Source organism: Lepidochelys kempii, chromosome 19 (assembly GCF_965140265.1).
Source record: "Lepidochelys kempii isolate rLepKem1 chromosome 19, rLepKem1.hap2, whole genome shotgun sequence".
NCBI classification, from domain to species: Eukaryota; Metazoa; Chordata; order Testudines; family Cheloniidae; genus Lepidochelys; species Lepidochelys kempii.
The window spans coordinates 7,459,544-7,485,227 of NC_133274.1; the positions used below are offsets into that span (position 1 = coordinate 7,459,544).

Consider the following 25,684-nt stretch of genomic DNA (forward strand, 5'->3'; position numbering starts at 1 on the left):
ACGTGAAGATCTTCTGGTCCTAATCCTCATTTGCACTTTATGTCCTATTGTAACTTTGCATACCTGCTTGCATGAACAGTGCTTGCTCCTGGCACGTTGGGGGAATCACTGGTGACCCCCTTTGTAGTGTTAGGAGCCTCCCTCCTCCTCCTTGGTCTCCATGTACCTGTGTATCATGTATGGTTAGCGGTATCTGGCTGTGAACGCACGGTGCTGTACCAGAAGCAGAGTGTCACCTTGGCTAGGTGTGACGGTGGCTGTCTCTGAGCTGTTGGGTGTGTCTTACAGGCCGGATATGGTGGACATGGAGCGGGTGCAGATACAGAGTAACCGGGAGAATCTGGAACAGGCCTTTGAGGTTGCAGAGAGGCTTGGAGTCACCCGGTTGCTGGATGCCGAAGGTGAGAGACAATGGTGATTGGCCCATCTGGGTAGAAGATTACCTCTTCCCCTCTTCCCCCTCTGACTTAGATTTCTTTGTCCCCTTGCCCCAGATGTGGATGTCCCATCTCCAGATGAGAAGTCTGTGATAACGTATGTGTCTTCAATCTACGATGCCTTTCCCAAGGTCCCCGAGGGAGGAGACGGGATCAGTGCGATAGTAAGAACGGCTGCTTTTTACACCTTCTGACCCTGAATTCTATGGAAGGCGGGTCTGTAAGCACCTTGTGTCGTGACTGGGGGTGGTGTGAGTTGTCTGCCTCGTCTCCAGGAGAAAAGTTTGGAGGCTTCCATCTCCAACTACAAAAGATGGTGTCTCCAAAAAAAAAAAAAAAAAAAGGCAGTGGAAGTTTGTGCTGTTTAGCAGGGTTCTCCCAGCACGGAGACTGGAATCAGGAGAGGGAAGTGGGGGTTGGAGCTCATGTCAGCTTGCTGCTGCTGGAGCAGTGTGGGGCAATTTACAGTTTCCCCAGTCAGGTTGGGCTGCCCTTTAATTCTCCTGTGCACCATGCAAAGTCACTTGGTTCTCCGTGGGTTCGTGTGACCAGCCTGAGGCGGTGCACTGAAGTCTCAGCTCTGGGCAGCGGCGTAACCTAGCTCTGTTGTGCCCTGGAGACAGCAGCTTATAGCAAGGTCCTGCTTTTCCCTCTGTGCCGGTGTAACTGCATCACAAGAGGGGAGGCACTTTCAGCTGGGGTTGGGCAGCAGAAGTCACCGGTCTGAGTCGCAAAGATGCACGTTCCGTTTGTTCTCTCCCCTGCTTTGGCTGGCAACGTACTGGGGCCCAGCTGCGATATTTTGCCTGTTGCTTTGTGTAGCTGCTTTCCAGTATTAGCACTTCAAATGGCTCCCCCTTCTCCTCCCAGGAGGTGGATTCAAGGTGGCTAGAGTACCAGAACCGCGTGGACTCCCTCATCCCGTGGATCAAACAGCACACGATACTGATGTCAGATACATCCTTCCCCCAGAACCCTGTTGAGCTAAAGGTAAGGGTTTTCTTGGAGTGTCTGGTGCCAGTTGTGGCTTTGGGCTTAACTGGTGGTAGCGTGAGATGGTGCCTTGGGCTGTGTGCTGATACAGCTGTCTCCCGTTGCAGGCACTTTATAATCAGTACATACACTTCAAAGAAACGGAAATCCCAACAAAAGAACAAGAAAAAGGGAGGATAGAGGAGTTGTATAAACTACTAGAGGTAAGAGACTTCTCAGCTGCGTGACTGGTCGCTGGGAACATTTGGTTTTTCAAGATTTACTGTACGTTCAGTCTGGATTTGTTTTGAAACAGAGAAACAAAAATGACCCTGAGGGTTATTATAATGCCAGCAGCGTCGCTGAGCCAACCTGACTGAGGCATGGGTGGTTCTGCTGCTCTGATCGCTGTGGTATCCTAGCACCTCCCAGCAGTGTGTTAGCCCCTTGGCGGCGTGGTGCAGAGAGAGTGGTCTGATGACCGAGGCAGCCCCTCTCAAGGTGGTGTAGGGGGAGCTACATTCAGGTTAGGGGTATGCAGGGCTATAACCAAGAAGACTGCCCTCCTCCCCCAAGAGATGTCATTGGAATAAGTCACTCAGATGCGGTCAATGGTGTAATACAGCGGGGTAAGAGACACTGTTCTACTACTATGTTTCCAGGTATGGATTGAATTCGGCCGCATCAAGCTGCCCCAAGGTTACCACCCCAATGACGTGGAGGAGGAATGGGGCAAGCTGATCATAGAGATGCTGGAGCGCGAGAAGTCGTTGCGGCCAGCAGTGGAGAGGTTGGTATTGAACTGTGGGAAGGCAGAGCTCGCTGGATCCCTGTTGAGAATTCTCTTCTGCCACCGCTATGGTGGCTGAAGGTGTCCCGGAGAGGCTCATGTCTCTGATTGTTTCTTTTGTCGCAGGCTGGAATTGCTGCTACAAATCGCTAACAAAATTCAGAATGGTGCTCTGAGCTGTGAAGAAAAACTCACTCTGGCAAGGAACACACTGCAAGCCGTGAGTGTTGGTGTTAGTCTCCCAGGATCACCTCCTGCCTTGTGTCTATTGTCCTCGTTCCTTCCCTCGAACCCACCTCACTCGCCTCTATAGCCTGGCAGAGCAGCTGCCTTTCTGCTTAGACCTCAGCACCTCACCCTTGGGGTGTTGAGCTTATTCTGAATAGGGCGTGGGGTTCTTGGTGGAACGGGAGCGCCCAGTACTGTGCTAGCTAAGAAGGTGAATGTGATCGTTGGATGTATAAGCAGGGGGAGCATCACGTAGGAGTACGGAGGTGGTGTTACTTTGGTATATGGCATCAGTCAGACGGTTACTAGTCCTTGTGTCCAATCAGGTGTCCGTGCTTCCAAAAGGATGCTGAAAAATTGGAAAGGGTTCGGCAAAGAGCTACGAGAATGATTCAGTCTGGGAATGAATGCCTTATAATGAGTCTTAAGAGGTTCAATCTATTCTGGTGATCCAAGAGAAGGTTCTGAGGTGACTGGCTATGGCAAGTCTACAGGGCAGTCAGACGTGTAAGAGATCCAGGCTGGCTTTGGGCGAGCTAGCTTGAATGCCAAGAGCAGCGAAGCTGTGGTAGCACAGGTTAGCCGCTGGAGGACGTGCGCAGGGCCTGGGTTGGTCGTATCGCCTGTCCTGCTGTGGTCTCGCTGCTGTTTGAGCTGGTTCAGCCCTAGCTCGGGTTTGTCTACGCGTGCTGCGGTCACGCCCCGATTGCACCGTAGACGTACCTAAAGCATCGAGGTACCTATGTGGGGAAATGATTTCTGATCGTTGACGGCCCTTTAAGCTAGCAGAGAATGACGTAACCAGAGCCAGTGGTTGAAGCTAGACAAATTCAGACTGGAAACAAGGTGCACGTTTTAAAGGGAGGGTAACTAAATATTTGAATAACTTGTCTAGGGGTGGGTGGATTCTCCACCACTTGGAGTCTTTATAGCGAGACTGGATGTCTTCCTAAAAGACGTTGCACTGGCTCAAACAGAAGTTATGGGCTTGATGCACAAGCCAGTAGGGGAGGTTCTTTGGCTTGTGTTACGCAGAGGTCAGGCTAGATGATCATAAATGGTCCCTTCTGGCCACAACATCTACGAATCCTTTGAATGTTGAACCAGAACACAGCCCTCTTGCCTTGCATGTCCCTTACAGTACAGCGGGGATGACCTATCCCCCTGGTAACTCCGACCTCTCGCTGCAGGATGCTGCTCACCTGGAGTCTGGCCAGCCAGTGCAGTACGAATCCGATGTGGTCATGTACCTGCAGGAATGCGAGGGGCTCATCCGGCAGCTGCAGGTGGATGTGCAGATCCTCCGAGATGAGAATTACTACCAGCTGGAGGAGCTGGTCTTCAGGTGAGGGGCTGTGTGTATGAGGAAGCATCGCTGACTGGGGGATATAGACTGAAACACATTCATATGCTGCATTAAGCAGCAAGGTATGCGAGTCCTGGTGGTAGTGGCTGTGCCCAGCTGAGTGCGTCATGCTCTCCGTGGGCTTCCTGTGAGGTGGGATTCCTTCAGCAGATAGACAAACCCTTGATAAGCAGGATCGTTGTGGAGAACAGGTGTCGTTCCATATATCTGCTGGAGTCCAGACATCGGTAACTCAGCTCCTGTCTTCCTTCCCCCTCTCTGCTCCAGGATCGTCCGGCTGCAAGATGAGCTGGTCACGCTGAGGCTGGAATGCACTAACCTGTACCGGAAGGGTCACTTCTCTACCTTGGAGCTGGTACAGCCGTCCACCCTGACCACTACACACCTGAAGGCAGAGCCCTTGACAAAGGGCACGCACACCTCCTCTACCTCCTGGTTCCGGAAGCCCATGACCCGGGCGGAGCTGGTGGCCATCTCCTCTTCTGAAGATGAAGGCAACCTCCGATTTGTGTACGAGCTGCTGTCCTGGGTGGAAGAGATGCAGGTGTGTGCATGCCCTGGGCTTTAACTAGCTCTACAGGCTGACTCAGCTGCCTGTATTGGCACTAAAACAAAGTCAGAAAACTGAAAAATGTGGAGGGGGTTTCTGTCTTTTTTTTTTTTTTTTCCTTTAAACCACAAATGTTGTGACAGTGCAACTGGTCCCTGGTGCACAGGGAATGCCGTTGGTTTCCAGATACTCTTGTTTCTGAGAAGTCCCTCTTGCCCTGAGCTGGGTTTGGTTTCCCATATGATGCTCCTGCTGTTTGCAGGGAATAGTGGAAGGCTGTCTCCAAAGCAGGGCTCAAGACTAATTCAGCCTGACAAGCTCCTCCTGTTTGACATGAGCATAGGGCTTGAGCCAGCTGCCCCTGAAGTCAGTGTGAGTTTGGACATTGACCTGAGCGCTGTTAGGGTCAGTCTCTTAAGGAGCACACTGCACCGGGGCTGGGCTTTGCATCTGTTGCTACAATAGTGAGCTAGGAGGTGATGTCACCTCCAGGATCCTGTGCTTTTGAGCATGCTCTTTGGGATGGCGAACATTGACTGGGCCTATTGGTGGCTGTTTCAGATGAAGCTGGAGCGGGCGGAGTGGGGCAGTGATTTGCCGAGTGTGGAATCTCAGCTGGAGACTCAGCGGCACGTCCACTCCAGCGTGGAGGATCTGGGCACCAGTGTGAAGGAGGCCAGGATGTACGAGGTGAGGGGACACAGACTTGATAGTGTAACTGAGGGCACTAGAGTTTGCCAGTGCTCGGAGGAGTGATGAGGAGGGGCATGACATCAGATCCTGTGAGTGTTTGGTGGCTTTTGAGTGTGAATACACTTGAAGCTGCTGCAGTGAGGCATCTTTGAAGGTATATGGTGCAGCCAGCTCTACCAGCACTCTCAACTATCAAGACTCATTAAAGGTAGGAGTAGAGAGTTTATGTTATCTCTGTATTTGGAACTGGTGTGACTCCTTCCAGAATAGTGTGTCCAGTTCTGATGCCCACAATTCAAGGAGTGTTGATAAATTCAAGAAGGTTCAGAGAAGAACCCCAAGAATGATTGGATTAGAAAACCTGCCTTCTAGTGATAGGCTCAAAGAGCTCAATCTATTGAGTTTAACAAAGAGGGGTCACTTGAATAAAGTTCATAACTATGTACATGGGGAGCAAACATTTAATAATGGGCTCTTCAGTGGAGCAGAGAAAGAGCTAACACGATCCAATGACTGGAAATTGAAGCTCGACAAATTCAGTCTGGAAATAATGTAGTTTTAACAGTGTGAGTAGTTAACAGTGTGAGTAATTTTCCAAGGGTCATGGTGAATTCCACATCTCTGACAATTGTTAAATCAAGGTTGGATCTGTCTCCAAAAGCTCTGCTCTAGGAATTACTTTGGGGAAGTTCTGTGACCTGTGCTGTATGGTCCCCTCTGCCCTTAGAATCTGTGAATCTAAGGTGTGTCCCATTGAACCAGGATTTTAATGTATCACCATTAGCTTATTCTGCAGGCAAAGCTCAAACCAAAGAGGCTTAAGTGCTGCGGCTACTGTTCAGATTTGATCCTCATTGATTTGTTGTCTTAAGCCCAATTTCTCATAAGTTGTTCTTTTTATTTTCTCTTGGAGCCCTATTCCTTCACTAAGGGAAACCGCCTGATTTCCCTCTCCTCTTTCTCTCCTCTGCCCCCCCGCTCCCCCAACCCCCTGCTTCAGAGAAGAGACCACTTGCCACAGCTAGCATTCTCGCTTCTGGTCCTTACCGCTCAAGGAAAACTCAGGGGAAGTGGCTGGTGTGGGGTGCGATGCTCTGAAATTGAAGCTATATACTGGCAACGTGAACCATTTTTTCCTTCTTAGGGTAAAATGTCTCAGAATTTCCGCACTAGCTACACAGAAACGCTCGGCAAGCTGGAGACACAGTACTGCAAGCTGATGGTGAGTAGGCATTATCCATGTCCACAGCATGCTCTGGTGCCTGAGAGTCCCACCCCTCCACCCAGCACCATATTCCCTTGGCACAGGATGCAGAATACGGGGTCCATACTCTGCTGGTGGTGAGGATTGGGAGAGGGAACAGCAGTAATCATTGAGAGCTGAGAGAAGAGCAGACACGTTAGTGTCTTCTTCAGAATTCAGAGGAAACCTGTTTATGGCAAACCAGGTTATTTTGGCAAGGTTGGCCTGTGTGCTATGGAGGCCATGGCTTTACTCAGCCTGTAACCCTGAGTGTCCAAGGCAAAGGATCCAAATTTCCTAAGCTGTTCTCATTGTCCTTATTTGCTTGACTTACATGACATGAGAAATGTTTCCCAGTTTGGAGCAACTCGTCACAGCTGGAGTCATCATCTCGGGGGTGGTGGTTTTCACTTACACACTTTTCAGACATCTTCGTAGTACTGTAACTGTATGTCCTCAGCCCCCTTCAGGGGCACTGGAAGAGAGAAGAGTCTGAGAAGCATCCATTTATGGATCATGAGATGGGTGGGTTATTTCATGGAATGCAGGAAATGTCGAGCTTCCGACTGCGGCATCTCCAGAGCCTGTACGGGTTTGTGTCCCGAGCCACTGCCGAGTTAATCTGGCTGAATGAAAAGGAGGAAGAGGAGCTGGCGTATGACTGGAGTGACAACAACCCCAATATTGCTGCCAAAAGGAATTACTTCTCAGTGAGTATAGTGCAGGCACAGGGCACCCATCAGAACAGGGCTGCCTAGTTACAAGCACCGCTGATTACACTGGTATTGCTTTTCAATTGCTGTAAAATGTCCAGCTGGCTTACAAGCTCTCAAATTAAGGCTTCCCAGGATTCTGAGCTCCTACAGCTCAGCCCGCAGCACTTGCTGCAGTCACGAGCACCACTGGCGAACTGTGGCTGGCGTAGAAGGCAAAGGGACAAGCTAAATCTGTTCAGCAGGGTTTCCAGTTTTGTGAGCATGTAATAAATATCTGGTGGGGCAGGGTTAAAGCTGGAGTTGAAAACTTGGCTGCGAATTCCCTCAGCTCCTAGCATCTAGTCTTTGAACGATAACTTCCTGAATAATGTTTTATTTATAGCTGTATCCATTCAAAATTAAGGAAATTCCAAGGCAGAAATTCTCAGTTAAGGTTAAGGAGACTGCCCTTCAAGACAGTATTAATAAGGTGTTACCATTCAAAACCTACATGCTAGGAACTGAAGAAATGTTCAGTGCTGTTCCCAACACCGGCTTTAACCCTGCCCCACATCCCTGCTCCTCTTCAGCCTGGCCTGGATATGTAATGACTCAAGTACAGCTTCCACAGAAATGTACGATTGATTTTGATTTGAGTCTTTGCTTGTGTCTGCTACTCAGGAGCTGACAATGGAACTGGAAGAGAAACAAGATGTGTTCCGGTCTCTACAAGATACGGCGGAGCTGCTGTCATTGGAGAATCACCCGGCCAAACAGACTGTAGAGGTAACTGATCACTTGAAGGGCAGATACGCTGGGGAGTTGGGGAGTGTCACGCCAAGCCATATCAATTGAACCCAGCTTAGTGGGAGACATGCTGTAGACACACCACACATCCACCTCCACCCTGAACTGCTCTTATCAACTCCAAGTAGACGTAAACAGCTTTATTTATAAGGTTGCCTATTGTGAGGACAAGGGAGACACTTCTACACAGTGCCCTTCCCAAGATAATAATGATAAATGTTTGTGTGTACCAGGCCCAGGCCCAAGGTCCTGTGGTAAGATAAGAGAGCCAGTGGCCCTGAGCTCGCTTTGAATTATTCATGGTTATGAGACTGATGGAGCAAACATGTCTGTGGAGCAAAGGGTTCTTAGGGCAGGGTTTTTTACTGACAAGCCCCTCCACCAATTCCAGGGGATGGAGGGAAACTACCTTGGAAGTGCCACTTGAGGAGCCTCCTTTCTTTAATTTATTTCCTTTGGTCTCTATTCCAGGGCACTTCCCACGACATCTCATTACAACCAAATCCTTCTTTCCTTATGTGAACGTTGTAAGCTAGTTGAGTGAACCAGCCGAACACTGACTCAAGCCCCTTCGTTGACAGATGCACCTTGTTCCTTTGTTGTTGTAACTTGTGGTTTTCTTTGTATGTGTGTATTTTCCAGGCATATAGTGCAGCTGTCCAGTCCCAGTGGCAATGGATCAAACAGCTCTGCTTATGTGTAGACCAGCACGTGAAGGAGAATGCTGCTTACTTCCAGGTATAGTAGGGAGGGACAGTCCTGCATTTCTGTCCTTGATCTATGGTTCAGAGACCCAAACCTGGATGTGCACCGTGGTTATGGTATAGCATCAACTGACCCTGATGTTTGAGCCCCACAACGCACTTATCCTTTTGCAGGGCAGTATAGGCTTTATCCTGAACACTGCTTTAAATGAAGGACTTCTGAGTTTGTTCCCATGTGTTTCTTTCCCTTCTGCCGGGTCCTCTGGGCACTTTATATGGTGGGATGTGATTTCTCGCTATAGCCCAGGCCATGCCTGTGGTGGTGCTTACAGCTCCAACAGCACAAAGATGGAGAGAAATGCAGCAGAAACTTGCCTAATGAGATTTTTGGTTGGTTCCTTTCGGTGTTGCCTGTGGCAATGAATAGCCTTTGGTGTGTTGTATCGCACAGCTTTCTGTAATGCTTTTTGGCTTTGCAGTTCTTCAGCGATGCCCGAGAGTCAGAAACATACCTGCGGAGTCTCCAGGACTCTATCAAACGGAAGTATTCTTGTGACCAGAACACCAGCCTGACCCGCCTGGAAGATCTGCTCCAGGATTCCATGGTGGGTGTTCTGTATAAGCCCCAACACCATGGGCTTGGTGCAATACACAATCAGTATTGTGGAGCAGCACTGCTTGCTGGCTTTTGTGTTACAGGGGAAAATGGGTATATTTGTTTATTCCTACAACAGCACAGTTAAGTTGAATGTTCTTTGCCTATCCTGTCTCAGGCCACTCTTTGCATTTTGATTGTGCGTGTGTGTGTCCGAGTACAGGCTGTGTGACCTTAACTGTGCCGCTTTCTGTTTACTGAACACTGTCTACACTAATCTGATTTTAATTTAATAGCTATAATGGAAGATCAGTGACTGCAGTAAAGGACTCTTATAGAGCACAAGGCTCTCTGTATCCTTGCACCCTTGCTGAAGGGAAGAGGAGCCGGCTGTGCAAACAGGCTGGTTAGAGACCTTTTATACCACAGGAAAATGAAGTCCAGATGTTTCACCATCACTATCTACCACACTATCTTTCTGTGCGTAGAAATACGGTGATGGGTGAGTTTTGTTGTCTAAGATGGTTACTCTGATCTGGTCAAATGCAGCTGGAGGCTGCATCCAGTTGGTTGTTTAGCCGGTGCAGGGAAGGATGGCGGGAAATGCCCACTCTTAATCCAGATCAAATCTGTCATTAATCTGTTATGCCAGTTCCAGAAAGTTGCTAACGATAAAATCAAAGCAGTGAGCATAAGGGTAATTGTGTATGTTTATATTCAGTAATCAAGACATCAGTAGCAGGCTGCTCTTTGGCAGATTAATCTTTAGGCCTCATGACCTGATGCAAATGGAATAATATAGAGCAGTCCAAACAATAAGATAACTTCATAACCGCTTAGTGTAAATTGGTATAATAAAACACAAGGAGTGAACTGTCAACCAGCTACTGATTTGGCATATCTAATTAGTGCAGGCTTACTTAAGTATTTAATTGCTAATCCTCTGATAAAGTTTAAATGTTAACATTTATACACTTGTTCAGATTGGACTGATTAAGTACTAACGTATTAGTGGAGGTTAATAAACTCAGATGCATGAAATCCCATTGCCATATTCAGTCTCTTACTTATGGGATTCCTTTGATCCAGAGGTTCTGCAGCAAAAAACATGGGTGCTGTTATTGGGGAGTCATGCAGGATAAATCTTCTGGACTCATTGTCCTCTCTTCTTAAGGGTCCGTGTGGCGCATTCCCTCCTCCCAGTTTCAGGTGGTCAGGCCCTTTGTAATCCAGCTGTACTAGCTGCAGGTTCTTAGAGCTGTATCCACAAGTACTAGGACTCTGGCATGATAGTGGGTCACTCCTTGTTTTGAAAAGTAACCGACGTCTCAGGAACGGTGAAGTCCAGCTATCTCCCTGACATGTGCTATTATTCTTTGGTAACTAATGAGTTAAAGTTGTATTTCTTCCAATCATGCTCCCTGGGACAGGCACAGGTAGTTTATTTAAGCACTTATTCTTTTTTTTTAACCATTAAATAACTCAGACCTTTCACCCTTCCTAGTGCACTAATTGACCCTTTAATGGGCTCAGAGTGGAAAGCATGAGTGTTAAAGTTCTCTGTTGGATGGTTTTTCTGACTTCATAAGTCAAAGTGGGCTGGACCATAATAAATTATTCAGGCTGTGATTTCTGTAATGTTACCCACACTTCTACACTGGAATGGCTGTAGATTGTTTTTGAGGATGCTCTGAAAATGGAGAACCACTGCGATCTCAGAGCATCAGACCAGCAGTGACTGACAGAAACCAATTATGCAATATCATTTACCCCAGCTGGCAAATTTCTATCAAAATATCTAATAACTCTGATTGCTTCACCACTAACCATAGTGGAAAGTCTTTAGTGAAGACATGTTTCTGAGCCGTTTCTCTGGGATGTTTTATCTTCTTAACTCTTTGCACCTACATCCTGAGTGTTGTTTTTAAACGTGCCTTCATTCCTTGCTTTATAAAAACGAGGAATTAAACAGGGTTCTGCAGCCTTCCCAAAGCAGCAAAAAAGAAATTCCTCCTCAGTGAGGGTGTGTCCTGCTGCTCACGGTTTTATACACTCTGCAATTTAAATTTTGTAGAAGACTGTTATTTTCTTGTCTCTAGCAGCAAAAGAAATTAATGCTCTGCATGCAGCTTGGTGGGGTGGGGGTAAGCAAGTGAGTTGTCTGGAATGGCACAAAAATGAAAGGAAAGGTTCCAGCCCTGATTTGGGGTGTGTTCCCCCACAGCTGGGGTGAGAGGGACTCTCTTGGCATATCCATTCAGCCCTTGAGAGCCCAGCCCAGCCCAGCCCTGGAGGACCCTCACCTTTCAGGGGGCAAGAGGGTTGTTGCAACAACTCTAAGGGATTTAGTGGTTCTCTTTTGCCACCTGCACTAGACGCACTTTCATTCTTGCCAGGATGAAAAGGAGCAGCTTATTCAGTCGAAGAGCTCTGTTGCCAGCTTGGTTGGGCGGTCCAAAACCATCGTTCAGCTAAAGCCAAGAAATCCGGACCATGTCCTGAAGAGTACCATCTCGGTCAAGGCTGTTTGTGACTATCGCCAAATCGAGGTGAGCTGACGGCAAGGAGCCTGCGGGCTTCGGAGTGAAGGGAGGAGAAGAATCCAGGCTTGTGCAGAGGGTTGGGGGAATAGTGGGGAAGTAGGAAACAGAGAAACTTGGACCACTTCTATGGCACTTGACGGTAAGAAACAACAGCGAGGTAGGGAGGGGATGTATAAGGAGGCGGGCAGCGCAATTGCCTCTTCTGAAATAGCTTCTCCAATGGTCCTGGTTTTTCTCTGAGCAGTAGCAAACGTTCCATTCCCATAGGAGGGTGGAATTGATACCTTCTAGCTAAAGACTTTCCGGAGAGCATCCCGGCATCACTGAATTTCTCCTCCCTTCCTCTCTAGACAGCTCTTTGAGGTGATTCACAATTTACTTCGCTTTTGCTCGATTTTAAAGTGAGTTGGCTGAAAGCCTCCTTTCCTTAGGTAGCCCTACTGGAGTCTCCCAGAAAGGGATCTGGCCACAATAGAAGGCAATAATGGGTCAGGTGTTGGAATGCAATCTTATTTTTGTTGCCTACGTAGATCACCATCTGTAAGAACGATGAGTGTGTGCTGGAAGATAATTCCCAGAGGACCAAATGGAAGGTGATCAGCCCCACAGGCAATGAGGCCATGGTACCATCTGTGTGCTTCCTGATCCCCCCTCCTAACAAAGAGGCAATTGACATTGCTAACAGGTAACTAAGCTCTGCAATTCACTGCTTGCTGCTCGCTGTGGGTTGGAATTCCAAAGCTAGAATGACCAAGAGATGCCTCTAGCTGTTTATGTTCTGGGTTATTTATACTGAGACCATCCAGATCTGTTTTGATTGGGGGAAAGTTTAACCCCCCCCATCTTTGCTGGGAGTTGGGGCTTCATGTTGTTAATATTAATTGCAACAGGTGGCTAGCTCATTAATGTGGTGGGGCTCAGTTGCAGGTGATGGGGAGGGTTCAGGGGATTGGTGGTGATTTGGAGTCTTCTGGTTACGAGCTGAAATCCAGGCTTGGTGAGCTGTACCCAGAAGTACTTAGTCTGATGGCTGTTGGGTTTGCTGTTTCAGTTCCCAGTGGACCAGTGTCACAAAACCTGTTCCTGTGATTGACTCCCTTGCGACAGTATCAGCAGGGAGACCAAGGGTGCCTCATCTAGACTGTCTAGCCTTTTGCACTAGTGCAAGTCCCTGGTGTTAGATGCGCCTGCACCAATATAAAGCATGACTTGTGCTGCTTATCTTGGCTTCAAACGATCAAACTCATGGTGCAGCCTTTCCTCACTAGGGGTTTGCACCAATGCTGTCCACACCAGTGCAAAAACCCCAGTGTGGACAAGGTCTAAGTGGGTCTGGAAACTGAGCTACTCTCTAGGTAGGGGTGAGCCATGAGGGCAAGGTGGTTCCCTTGCCCTGCTTGTTGTGTGGCTAACGAGGAGGTGTTTTTTAGTGCTTCTAGCCTAGTGACTTCACAAACAATAAAATTAATGGGAATGGGAAAAAAGCTGAACACCCATGGCTGGCCTGCCTGGAGAGGGGCCAGGGGCCTCCGGGGTGTGGCTGGCCTGCCTGGCAGAGGGGCCGGGGGCCCCCAGGGTGTGGCTGGCCTGCCTGGCAGAGGGGCCGGGGGCCCCCGGGGTGTGGCTGGCCTGCCTGGCAGAGGAGGCAGCTCTTCCAGTGCTCCTGCTGCTAATTCCACAAGAACACGCGATGTAATATTTCTGGGTGGTTGGAGATGGCAACACGCAGGAGGGGGGGATTCCCCAGTGAGGATCTAATGCATGTGAATGAGAGAGATATAAGGCTCCCATCTGATTCTGATCAGGGCATTCTGCAAGCCTTCCTATTCGTTCTACTCGGTTAGGCTCGACCTTGGGTTGTTATCTTAATGAGCTAAAAGTTAAAGGCTGAATTTGAATAAGCACAGGCCTGGCTCCATGCGTAACTGAGCATGCTGGGGGAGCTGGGTAGTGATGGAACTGCTGTCCTGTCGTAGGGTCGAACAGCTGTACCAGAAGGTGATGGCCCTCTGGCACCAGCTCCATGTGAACACGAAGAGCCTGATCTCCTGGAACTACCTGCGGAAGGACATTGCCCTGGTGCAAGGCTGGAATATGGAGAAGGTACCATACAAAGCATCCCAACAAATCCTCGTGTCCGTGTCACTGCAGTGTAGGCTGGTCTTCTCCAGCAATGTTGAAAGCTAACTTGCTTTGGCATGAAGTGTAGTCCCAGCCGCTTGGCTGGAGTTGGAAAGGATGCCAAGGCTTCCTCGCCTGGGTAGGGAATACAAGGAAAATAGTAAGAGATGATTTAAGGGTGAAGGGTTAGGGCAACTGAGGGATCAGCCTGAGTGTAAGACAGTCTGACAGAGCAAAGAGAGAAAGGTGCAATGACTGTAGCGTCAGCTGTTTGCTCCTGAGCTATAATCAGCTAGGGTGTCCTAGGATGGATGCTCCTTTTTACTTAGGAGTGAACAGAGGTGGAGGTGAGAGGAATGAGGAAGCAGAAGAAAGATCCAGGGAAAGCGAACTCCTCATAATATCTTTCCTTGAAATCATGGGAGAGCTCTGTTCAGGCAATAAAGATTATTGTAGTGCGGGGGAGCGAGATAAAAACCCAGGCAAGGCAGAGGCCGTGCTGCAGCATAGCGTGACAAGAAGAGCTGTCCTGTCCGAGAAGGGGAGACTCACTAGTATCTGGCTCCAGGGGTGGCCTGGCAGTGATTGTCACCCTTGAAAAGATGCTTGCTAGGAAAGGAGCGTGTGAATTAATGTTTACTGCTGTGTGTGAGAAATGGGGGAAGCATCCGGGTAATTTTCAGTAACTGGGAGCTTGGTCAGGGCAGTTTGGAGCCTGGTTCCTTCTAGTTAGTCTTTGGTTTTCCACAGCTGAGATCTCTGGCCCAAGGAGAGTGCCAGCAAGCCATGAAGAGCCTCCAGGCACACTATGAGGACTTCTTGCACGACAGCCAGGACTCAGAGCTCTTTTCTGGGGCTGATCGGCTATGCTTGGAGGAAGAAGTTAAGTCCTGCAAGGAGCACTTCCAACATCTGCTGGAGTCCATGGAGAAGGGTGAGCTGGAAGGGTTAATAGACTGACATGGAGCTGTGGGGGCTGATAGAGACAAGGGATTTACAGGTGCTCTTAATTTTTAGACTAGCTTGTGAGTGTTAGCTTTGCAAATGGCTGTTCTCTTCTCTGCTGTTCATTCGAATGTGCGGCTTTTGTTGGGGAGAAATAGCACTGGCAAATGGTGCCAATTAGATCTGGGTAGTGGGGTCCTTGCTTTGCTGCCAGTGGTTAAACATTAGGTCCTCACATCTCTTGACAGGCCTTTGGCAAAATTGGTTTCCATCTGAGTAGAGACCTCTGTGTTCGCTTCTCTCTGGGCAGAATAATGCAGCCACTTGGGTCTATGGTTCCTAATAGAGACTAATCCTAGGTGGTTTTTTTTTTTTTTTTTTGGTATGTTTGTCACTTAACAGAGGACAAAGATGAGACCATTGCCAGGGCATATCTCTCTGAGCTAAAGAACATCCGTCTGCGCCTGGAGGAGTGTGAACAGAGACTAGTGAGGCGAATCCAGGCTCCAAGCAGCACCAGAACAGACGGTGATGCTATCCAGGAAAACACCTTCCACATTGCAGAGCAGGAGGTCAGTACTTCCTGAAGGAAGGTAGTGTTTGAGGGAACCCACTGTTGGTCTTAAGAGAACTGCTTCACAGGTCATTGATACCCTGGCATAAATTTCATATAGGGAACTCCCCCCTCATCTTCACCTGCTTCACATAGCAATCTTGTAGATGGAACGTTTTACTCTTAGGTCAGAAAGACAATGAAGGTATCTTTTTGTTCTCTTGTCTCGCCGCCCTTTTGCATTTTACACCTTCACCCACCCCATGATGTCTCCTCGCTTCAGATCCCCAAGGGGAAAATGTCTATGGTCATATAACCTGGGCCTATCCCTCAGTCCACTGGGCGGCCACTTGAGGAGAAATATAAACCCCCGGAAGAAATCTGCAAAGATCTCTCTCCTTTTTATGTCCTTTTTCATAGGCTGGCTGGGCAAACATCCATTGCATAAAGTCTTCCTTCTTTAAAAAGTTATAAAAAGCAACAGTTTCCAAAGCACTGACTGCAGGTGGCCTTTGCACCCACTGAGACCAGAGCATCCTGATCTGATAATGGAAAGGAATGAAGAAAATGGTGAATTCTGCAGAATTTACAAGCCCATTTAGACTTGAAATGATTCTGCTAAATAGAATTTTAAGCTGGAAATGTCTGATACCAGGCGCTCCTGCATCTTATCCTGTTCACTTTTGCTTCTGTCTCCTGAGTGTCTGCACTTTATTCTGATGTTAATTCTCTGTTTCCACACAGCGTATGCAGGAGGATTTACAGCACTTGAAGTCCGACTTGCAGCACGTTTCTGAGAAATGTGACAGCTTCCTACACAAGTCTCCAACTGGGTCCAGTGCCCCACACTTGCGTTCTGAGCTCAATCTACTGGTAGAGAAGATGGATCACGTGTATGGACTTTCTTCCATCTACCTGGATAAGTGAGTCAGAACATGCCTATTTTCTGGAGTTGAGAGAATTCTATATGGGCAGAATTTGCATGGCTCCCTTCTCTGAAACTGGGTGAGGGTGGGAATTGCTCTCATGCTTCTGAATGGGGCTTAGGAATGTCTAGGAGATGCTGCAAATTCAAGAGCTGCAAGGGGTGCCAGGCAGTGGTGCTCCAGAATATTTAAGTGTTAGTGTTGAGGTGACTCAGTGCTCCAGACAGCTGGGTTTCAGATACAGCATTCAACTGGGAAATGGTTCAAGCTGAGCTATCAGTCTGGCAAAATTCACCATGATGAACAATCTGTGATCAGGTGTTATGTGGCTGGGGGTATAGTACGTGGGGGTGGAAGTTGGTGCAGGGCTGGAATACCCAGGGCCATTGTAGGTCAGGGTTGAGGTGCATTGTCAGAGCTGGGTGGGAAAAATGTACAGAACACCTCTTGCTATTACAGCTTGCTATGTTCAGTGCTATTACATCCGAACTTCTCATCAGCACAATCAAGAGCTGAAAAAAGCAGGCAGTTGACAAGGGTGACCCTGCCTAAGAAGTTGTTATTATTTAGCACCTAGTAGCCATAGGCATGGACCAGACCTCGTTGTGCTAGGCTCTATGGAAACAAAACAGAAATATGGTTCCAGCCCCAAAGAGCTTACAGGCTGGGTATAAGACAAGAGACAACTAACGGATACAGACAGGCAGATGAGGGAGTGCAAGGAACCAATGAAACAATATTGGCCAGCAAAGAACAGGGAAGGATGGAGGAGTTCTCACTGACTCACTGCTGTAGGACCCTAACATGACACAGCCAAGCATGCATTTCTTGTTCTGAGATACACCGTGAAAACTGTAATAAGGCACCTCCCAAAACACCAACAAAAACAGGTTCTCTGGCAACTTATTAATTGAAGGCCAGACAATATGTACTGGGAACATTGAGGTTGCTTCGCACTGGGCTTTATTTTAAGGGTGATCCTTAGAGCTGGTATCTGTAGTTTGCTTGCCAATAGTATCCCTACTATGCTTGTACTTCCCAAGCACTAATCCTCATGATAGCCCATGAGGGAGGTAAGCAGTAAGTACACGTAGCATTTATATAGCACTTTTCCCTTTCAGAGTGTTGTACAAAAGTAACTAATTATTCCCACTTTGGGGATGGGAACGCTGAGATGAAGTGACTTGGAGTTGCTGTTAGAACTGGGGTTAAATGCTGGTATTCCAGGCTCTCATCCTAGAACTCAGACCACTAGATTATGCTGCTTCTGTGTTCTGTTCTGTTTGATCCCTTCCGTTTTACTTGAAGGTGTTTTAGAATTTCAGGGGCATATACAGGGGCTTGTGTTCACTGGCTTCTCCCCTGAGAATCTAGATTCCATTATGGATCTCTCTTCCTGCTATTCAAATGTGAATGTTGGGTATGATCCAGAGCGAGCTGTTCTGTTCCTCTCTGCAGCTTATGATCCAAATGACTTTACAATACAGAATATCCTCAGTTCGAGAAGTCACGTTTCTTTCTTGTCTTTACACGATAGGTTAAAGACGGTGGATGTTGTTGTTCGTAGTACCCAAGGAGCAGAGTCCCTGGTCAAAGGATATGAAGTTAAACTGAGCCAAGAGGAGGCAGTCCCTGCTGATCTAACAGCTATTCAGTCTCACAGAGCCACATTACAGGTTGGTAACATTATGCTTCCAATAGCATCCAGTAGAAACTACCATCACTCCAGGCTTGAGCTCTGGCACTCTCCCCTTTCCTTACGGAATTTGCATTGTGGTCCACCCCACCTGCTCGTTGGTGAGTGATTGGAGGCTTTAATGGAGTCGACAAAATCCTTACTGCTTTGTGAACTGTAGGCAGAACAGCTGCCTTGGCTTTTTTGCACGGCTGGTGCTAACTGCACTTGGCAGCCGCAGCGTGCGTAACTCTGCGATGCCAAATGCACCGTTATGACTTGCTCTGGGCTGGGCTACGGATCCCGACATTTTGCACCTCCTGGTCCTAGATCCAGCCAGATGGTGGAGCTGATCATTGTTCCTAAACTCCACAGGGCAACGCAAGGCAGAGCTAGATATTTCTTTCTCCTGTCTTCACTGTTCTGTACATTTAGCTGCTTACGTTTGATTGGAGAATTCCATGTTGTACATTCGCAACAGCAAATGCAGCTAAACTTTCTGGTCGTGGTAATATGGATTTAGCTGTCTTGTTGTTTGTTAAAGCAATGGCTCAGTGATGCGAAGAACAAGAGCGCTGTGTTCTCGACGTTGGAAGAGGATGTGGCAAAGGCTAAAATCACGGGAGAGCAGCTGTATCGTCTGAAGCAAGAGCGCAGCATGGACCTAGAGCGGTACCAGGAGAAGGGAGCCCAGCTGTGGGATCGCTGGCAGAGAGTTTGCTCTCAGATTGAAACCCGGTGAGTCACTCCCTTCTTGTGCTTGCTGCTTTGCTGGCTGTGCCTCTGATGGAAGCTTGTGCCAGACTTGGAAATAGCAATGGCCTTTTTCCAGTTGTAACTTCTGCTCGCAGCCAGGGTGGCAAATGCCACCATTAAATATAGGAACTATTCCCATCTGAGGGAATGGCAGGACTTCGTTCTCTTTCTCTCTTCTGCTTCTGCAACTCCATCTTTTGAGTTCTTGACTCTCTTTCCCTGCTTTAACATCCCCGGCCTATCCTACAGCTCCCTTAGCAGCTGCTAACCTTTGCCAGGCTGATTCTGTGGAACCCCTTTCAGTTCTGATCTGGATCTTTACTGGTTGGAGACATTGTCACCGTTAACAAACCATAGCTTGGCTGGAAACACCCCTCATGCTCCCTGTCCTGCAGAGCTGTACCTGTGGCTTCTATAAATATCCCCGGGGAAGTATCGGCTTTAGCGGTTTCTCTGCATGTGGCTGGACCTGGAGCCATTGTTTTGATGCAATGATTTGAGTTTGGTGATGGTTTCCTTTTTGCATTGGTCCTTTCAGCTGTTCAGATCTGGAGAGTATCCAGGAGGTGCTGGGGGATTACAGGGAGTGTCACGGAGAGCTGATCCAGTGGATTGAGGAGACCACTGCCCAGCAGGAATTGATGAAACCTGGGCAAGCAGAGGACAGCAAAGTGCTCTCTGAGCAGCTGAGCCAGCAGACGGTGAGAGAGAAAATGGTGCTTTTCTAACTGGAATAGGGTTGCTGAAAGGAGTTGGACAAGTATTGTTTTTTTAAATAAATCTTTTGTCTTGTCAGCTTCAAATCTTTGTTCTCTTAAGGGCTGAATGACTCCCGGGATATGCAATAATGTGTGTGCATTCATCTATAGCTTACCAGAGCAGCTGGCCCCCCAGAAGGGTAATAACTGAATGTTACCACTGTCAGCAGTTCATTCACCTGTGGTCTCCTGGTAGCGCCTAGTGGTTCCATCCGAGGCACCGAGGAACAAAGGGCTAGTGGTTAGGGTGCTAGCCTGGGGCATGGGAGACCTGGGTACAACCCTCTGCTCCACCACAGATTGCCTGGGTGACCTTGGGCAAGTCACTCAGGGACAGATTTTTGAAGGTATTTAGGTGCGTAACTTCCATTGATTTCAGTGGAGTTAGGGGTTTAAATCTGGGCCTTAGCTTCTCTGTGCCTCAGTTCCGCATCCCCACAATGGGGATAGTAGCACTGCCCTGCCTCACAGGGGTGCGGTGAGAATAAATGCATTAAAGATGGTGAAGCGCTCATGCTACAGTACTTAAGGAAGAGAGAGATCTAGATAATACTCCCTTCTCATCTCTGTAAAATGGCCACAGAGGCTGAGCTACCTTCTCCACTCCTGGAAGTGCTGAGGCATGGTGGGACGTTGTGGGAGAAGCATGCCCCTGTACCTGTTCTGTAAATAAGTTGTGTGTCTTCACTGGTCTTAGTCCAGCTCCTTCCGTGAGCAGAAAATAAATACTCTGAATGGGCTTTAAAGAAAGGACAACGTTTTCCCCCTATTGATTGGGTGTTTCTTGTTTGACAAACACTGATGTCTTCTTCTCTGTACTGAAAGAGCTGAAATTAAAATGGCTGTTTAACAAGAAATATAAGCCACTTCATCATAGCAAAGAATCTTTAAGTGTCAGGAGGGCTTATGCAGATTATAGAGATTCATCACTGATGAAGTGTGCAAAGGGCACAGACTTGTGGGGGAGAGGTGAATAAAGAAGAGGACAGGTCATTGATTCAGAATGATCTGGATCACGTGGTGAAAGCAAACAATACGTGTTTTAAGACTGTTAAATGTAAATGTGTACATCTAGGAGCAAAGAGTGTGGGCCATACTCACAGAATAGGGGACTCTATCCTAGGAAGCAGTGACTCTGAAAAGGATTTGGGGATCATGGTGGACAATCAGCTGAACGTGAGCTCCCAATGTGATGCTGTGGCCAAAAGATAATGCGATCCTGGGATGCATACACAGGGGAATCTTGAGTAGGAGAAGAGCGTTTTTTTAACAACTGTATTTGGCACTGGTGCGACTGCTTCTGGAATACTAATCCAGTTTTGGTGCCCGCAATTCAGGAAGGATGTTGATAAATTGGAGAAGGTTCAGAAAAGAGCCACAAGAATGATTAAAGGAGTAACAAGCATGCCTTAAAGTAATAGACTCAAAGAGCTCCATCTGTTTAGCTTAACCAAGAGAAGGTTAAGAGGTGACTTGATGACAGTCTATAGCTATCTTCATGGGAAACAAATATTTAATGATGGGCTCTTTGATCTACCAGAGGAAGATCTCACATGATTCAATACATGGAAGTTGAAATTAGACAAATTCAAACTGGAAATAAGGTATAAATTTTTAGCAGTGAATATAATTAACTATTGAAACAATTGACCAAGGGTCAAGGTGGATTTTCCATCACTGACAAGTGTTAGATCAAGACTAGTTGTTTTACTAAAAGACATGCTTGGGGAATTGTTTTGGGGAAGTTCTATGGTCTGTTATACAGGAGGTCAGACTTAGAGGATCACAAACCTTGCATAGTGTCTCTTTAATGTATAGGCAGATGGAAGGGCAGGAATGTTCTGTTGCTGGAGGACTCTAGAGAACAAGTTCAATATGAAAGTGACGTGGTCAGGAGTCAAAGAGGAAATAAGTGGAAAATTTCATTTAAAAGGCAGGGGGGAAAAAATCTTTTTTTCTTTTTTTTCTTTTTTTGTCAAAGGCTTTGGTTGTGGTAATCGACAGAAATCAAGCCAAGCTGGACCAGTGTCAGAAATTCTCACAGCAGTACTCTGCTGCTGTCAAGGTAATGACATGTTTCTTAAATCCGAGGCGAACAGAGAGCTTGGTGTCAACTGCACAATCATTGCCTGCATATTCCGTTCTCCTAAGCCAGGAGAGAGGCAAAACTCCTCTATTGTTGGCTTTGGTGTTCTGGCTCTGTGTGTGGAGAGAATTGAAAATGCCAATCTTAGAATAAATAGGTAACAATTCAAAATCCTCCCCCCCCCCACACCCCGCTTTCTTTTATTTCCAGGACTATGAGCTGCAGCTCATGACATACAGGGCGTTTGTGGAATCACAGCAGAAATCTCCCATGAAACGCAGACGCATGCTTTCCTCCTCGGATGCGATCACTCAAGAGGTAAGCAGCCTGCCTGCCTGCCTGGCCTTGCATGGGAGAGGAGTGGGGAGAGGTTCCTCTGTTCCTAGAAGACAGACGAGCGGCCTGTCTGTGAAAATAGCTCCTTTCTGCTGAACTCTTATATAAAAATTTCCACCCTCACTGTTTTTTTTATTAGCCAGAGAGGATGGCTTAGTGCTCTAAGCTTCAGGTATGAAATACCTAGACTCCTTGGAACCACAGGTTCAAATCCCAACAGGGTCGACTCAGCCCTTCATCCTTCCAAGGTAAATAAACAGAGTACCATGCAGTATACTGTGTGTGGATCTTTTGGATGAGACCTTTAAAAACCAAGGTCCCGTCTGCTCCGTGTGGATATTAAAGATCCCATGGTCTTTTTATAAGAGTAGAAGGTTTTCCCCAGTGTCCTCGACCAAAACTTCCCCTCCCCCCTCGCTGTTGTGCAGCATGCAGTGCGTCAGGTGGCTGCCACCCTCCGTCTCAGAGTTGCTGCATTTCAGTGGTACTGTAACGTATCTAGTCTGTGAAGTGCTTGGGGATCTTTCCAAATGAGAGGTTCTGTATCCATTTCTCACCCTGTAAAGTACTGTGGTTGTATAAGCCAGAGTTCCGACTGACGCATGGTGGTTTGTTTTTTTGTTTGTTATTTTTAGTTCATGGATTTACGGACTCGCTATACAGCGTTGGTAACGTTAACCACGCAGCACGTGAAGTACATCAGCGATGCTCTCCGGCGGCTGGAAGAAGAGGAAGTAAGGATATTTGATAGCCAGGGGATTACAGACCAGTCTGCTTCATTTCAGTACCTGGAAAGATAATGAAACAAATAATTAAGCAATCAATTTGCAAACATCTAGAAGACAATAAGGTGATAAGTAACAGTCAGCATGGATTTGTCAAGAACAAATCGTGGCAAATCAACCTGATAGCTTTCTTTGACATGGTAACAAGCCTTGTGGACGGGGAGGAAGCAGTAGATATGGTAGATCTTGACTTTAGTAAGTCATTTGATACTGTCTCGCATGACCTTCTCATAAACAAAGTAGGAAAATACAACCTAGATGGAACTACTATACAGTGGGTGCAGAACTGATTGGAAAACCGTTCCCAGAGAGTAATTATCAGTGATTCACAGTCAAGATGGAAGGACAAAATGAGTGGAGTCCCACAGGGATCAGTTCTGAGTCCGGTTCTGTTCAATATCTTCGTCAATGATTTAGATCATGGCATAGAGAGTACACTGATAAAGTTTGCAGCCGTTACCACGCTGGGAGGGGTTGCACGTGCTTTGGAGGATCGGATCAACATTCAAAATGATCTGGACAAATTGGAGAAATGGTCTGAAGAAAATAGGATGAAATTCAATAAGGACAAATGCAAAGTGCTCCACGTAGGAAGAAACAATCAGTGGAGTACAAAATGGGAAATGACTGCCTAGGAAGGAGTACTGCGGAAAGGGATCTGCAGGTGATAGTGGATCATAAGCTAAAGATGAGTGAAAGTGTAATTCTGATGCAAAAAAAAAAAAAGCAAACATTATTCTGGGATGTATGAGCAAGAGTGTTGTAAGCAAGACAGGAGAAATAATTCTTCTGCTCTACTCTGTGCTGATTAGGGCTCAGCTGGAGTATGGTGTCCAGTTCTGGGTGCCACATTTCAGGAAGGATGTGGACAAATTGGAGAAAGTCCAGAGTAGAGCAACAAAAATGATTAAAGGTCTAGAAAACGTGACCTATGAGGGAAGATTGAAAAAATTGGGTTTGTTGAGTATGGAGGAGAGAAGACTGAGGGGGGACATGAGAGCAGTTTTCAAGTACATAAAATGTTGTTACATGGAGGAGGGAGAAAAATTGTTCTTCTTAACCTCTGAGGATCGGACAAGAAGCAATGGGCTTCAATTGCAGGAAGGGAGGTTTAGGTTGGACATTAGGAAAAACTGTCAGGGTGGTTAAGCACTGGAATAAATTGCCTAGGGAGGTTGTAGAATTGCCATCATTGGAGATTTTTAAGAGCAGGTTAGACAAACACCTGTCGGGTAGTATCTAGATAATACTCAGTCCTGCCGTGAGTGTGGGGGACCGGACTAGAGACCTCCTGAGGTTCCTTCCAGCCCTACGATTCTGTGATTCTAAAGTCATAATTAATACATTCAGAACTCCCAGGCCCAGTGGTCATTTTCTGCCAGTGATTCTTCCTCTGCTTCAGACCCCCTTCCCGTTTCCTGGTTAGAGCATATTTCAGTTCCTTCCACCAAATGGCTATATGCCTGATTGGTGCTGGGCTCTGGCTGCAGTAATTCTGGGCCCCTCTGTACATTAATGCACGATATTTTCCTGTCTCCCCCATGTGTAGAAAGCAGTAGAGGAGGAGAAGCAGGAGCATGTGGACAAGGTGAAAGAACTCCTGGGCTGGGTCTCTGGTTTGAAACAGAGCACGCAAGTCAGGACTGGTCCACTCAAGAGCAAAGAGCTGGGAGACATTGAGAAATCCATCTCGGAGCAGCAGGTAAATCAGGAGACCTGTGTCCCTCCCTCTCTCTGATATGTGCATAATACCTGTACTTAGTCATTTTCATACTGCTGTTATACATACTAAAACTACATTATCCTGCTATTTCCAACTGAGCTTTCCAAAACCACTGAAGGAAAGCAACCTTAATGCTTCCTGTGTAACACTGAGCATGTGCTGTAACCTCAGGGGAATTGCTTCCCTTCTTTCCAACCTGGAATTTAGCTTTCCTCTTGTTCTCAACAGGCTCTAAATGAGGAGCTGGCTGCAAGGAAAGAGCAGGTCTCAGAGGCCATCAAAACTGCACAGATCTTCCTTGCAAAACATAGCCACAAGTGAGTACAATACAAATAGTGGTGAATAAGAGAAAGGAGAGTGGGGAAGGGTAGTACACCTCTTTGTCAGAAGAAAAGGTGATGGTAAATACAAAGGAAATTAACCTCAAGTTATTCTAATGGCCAGATTACTCGAACACACTGATGAGATTCCATGGGTGGGCAGGTATTCTTCGAATCCAGGTGACGGTTGTGAATGGTGACCAGGTGTATGTGAAAATGGCAAGCTTTATCAAAAATTCGCCCCAATAGAGATTCCCAATTTTGTTCCAGGCCATTTTACAACCCAGAAACTTTGCTTTTGGCTAAAATGACCCATTTTGCCCTGAAGCATAAAAATTCAAATCTTGTGTGTTTAAATATACAAATGCACCTCAGTGGGAACAGAATTGAGGAGCTTTGATAATTTAGTGGATTTTAGCTTGAAAATTGGACCATGTGAATGAAAATAGGCCCATTTTTTGTATAGGAAAACGACATACTGTCACTCCCCTCTCCCCCCCCCCCCAAATGGAACCATTGTTGTGCATTTGAAATGGAATGCAAAACCATTGAATTCTCTTGCGAGGGTTTCACCCCATCCTGGTAATTCAAAACCTCAGCTATTTTGCTTAGTTTCATTCCTGATTCGGTCCCTGTGCTCAGCCGAGTGTGACTGGCATGGCAATGCACTTAACCCTTCAGCTGAGGCATGAGCAGTGTGAGAAGGGGATTCCATTATGTGCTTGCCATTTTGTATTCGGAGGAGAAAATCTGAAATACATGGAGCTGCATGTCACTTTCTTGGACTCCATGAAGAGATTTCCTGTCCCATCTTGCAGGCTTTCTGACCAGGAGAACGAACAAATTTCCACCCAACTCAGTGCCCTAAAGGACACTTACCATCAGCTCTGCAGCGACTCTGCGGAACAGTTCCAACAGCTTCAGAGCCATCTGGCCCAGGAGACGGAGCACAAGGTACCTTTTCCCATCCCGTCTATCGCATAGATCTGAGTTACCTTTCCTCAGGGCATGAAAGAGGCTTTGCTTGGTTGCGTGTCTCATGACCACCGGCCATTCACAGCCTGTTTGCTTTGTCCT

General features: G+C 47.2%; 1 protein-coding gene across 9 annotated transcripts in view; it reads left to right on the forward strand.

Moving 5' to 3' along the window:
- Positions 1-25,684, forward strand: part of MACF1 (microtubule actin crosslinking factor 1) — a 257,757-nt gene that overhangs the window by 121,282 nt on the left and 110,791 nt on the right. For all 9 annotated transcript variants that reach the window (XM_073317698.1, XM_073317700.1, XM_073317701.1 and 6 more), the window contains 29 exons: positions 289-401; positions 495-601; positions 1,308-1,427; positions 1,538-1,633; positions 2,072-2,199; positions 2,326-2,419; positions 3,618-3,772; positions 4,061-4,337; positions 4,905-5,033; positions 6,181-6,258; positions 6,828-6,989; positions 7,656-7,760; positions 8,424-8,519; positions 8,965-9,090; positions 11,477-11,629; positions 12,154-12,308; positions 13,600-13,726; positions 14,495-14,678; positions 15,092-15,261; positions 15,987-16,165; positions 17,706-17,844; positions 18,388-18,581; positions 19,138-19,300; positions 21,339-21,422; positions 21,654-21,761; positions 22,415-22,513; positions 24,114-24,266; positions 24,516-24,604; positions 25,426-25,561. In XM_073317698.1, coding sequence (XP_073173799.1) covers positions 289-401; positions 495-601; positions 1,308-1,427; positions 1,538-1,633; positions 2,072-2,199; positions 2,326-2,419; positions 3,618-3,772; positions 4,061-4,337; positions 4,905-5,033; positions 6,181-6,258; positions 6,828-6,989; positions 7,656-7,760; positions 8,424-8,519; positions 8,965-9,090; positions 11,477-11,629; positions 12,154-12,308; positions 13,600-13,726; positions 14,495-14,678; positions 15,092-15,261; positions 15,987-16,165; positions 17,706-17,844; positions 18,388-18,581; positions 19,138-19,300; positions 21,339-21,422; positions 21,654-21,761; positions 22,415-22,513; positions 24,114-24,266; positions 24,516-24,604; positions 25,426-25,561 — 3,919 coding nt within the window. The remainder of the gene's footprint in view (positions 1-288; positions 402-494; positions 602-1,307; positions 1,428-1,537; positions 1,634-2,071; positions 2,200-2,325; positions 2,420-3,617; positions 3,773-4,060; positions 4,338-4,904; positions 5,034-6,180; positions 6,259-6,827; positions 6,990-7,655; positions 7,761-8,423; positions 8,520-8,964; positions 9,091-11,476; positions 11,630-12,153; positions 12,309-13,599; positions 13,727-14,494; positions 14,679-15,091; positions 15,262-15,986; positions 16,166-17,705; positions 17,845-18,387; positions 18,582-19,137; positions 19,301-21,338; positions 21,423-21,653; positions 21,762-22,414; positions 22,514-24,113; positions 24,267-24,515; positions 24,605-25,425; positions 25,562-25,684) is intronic.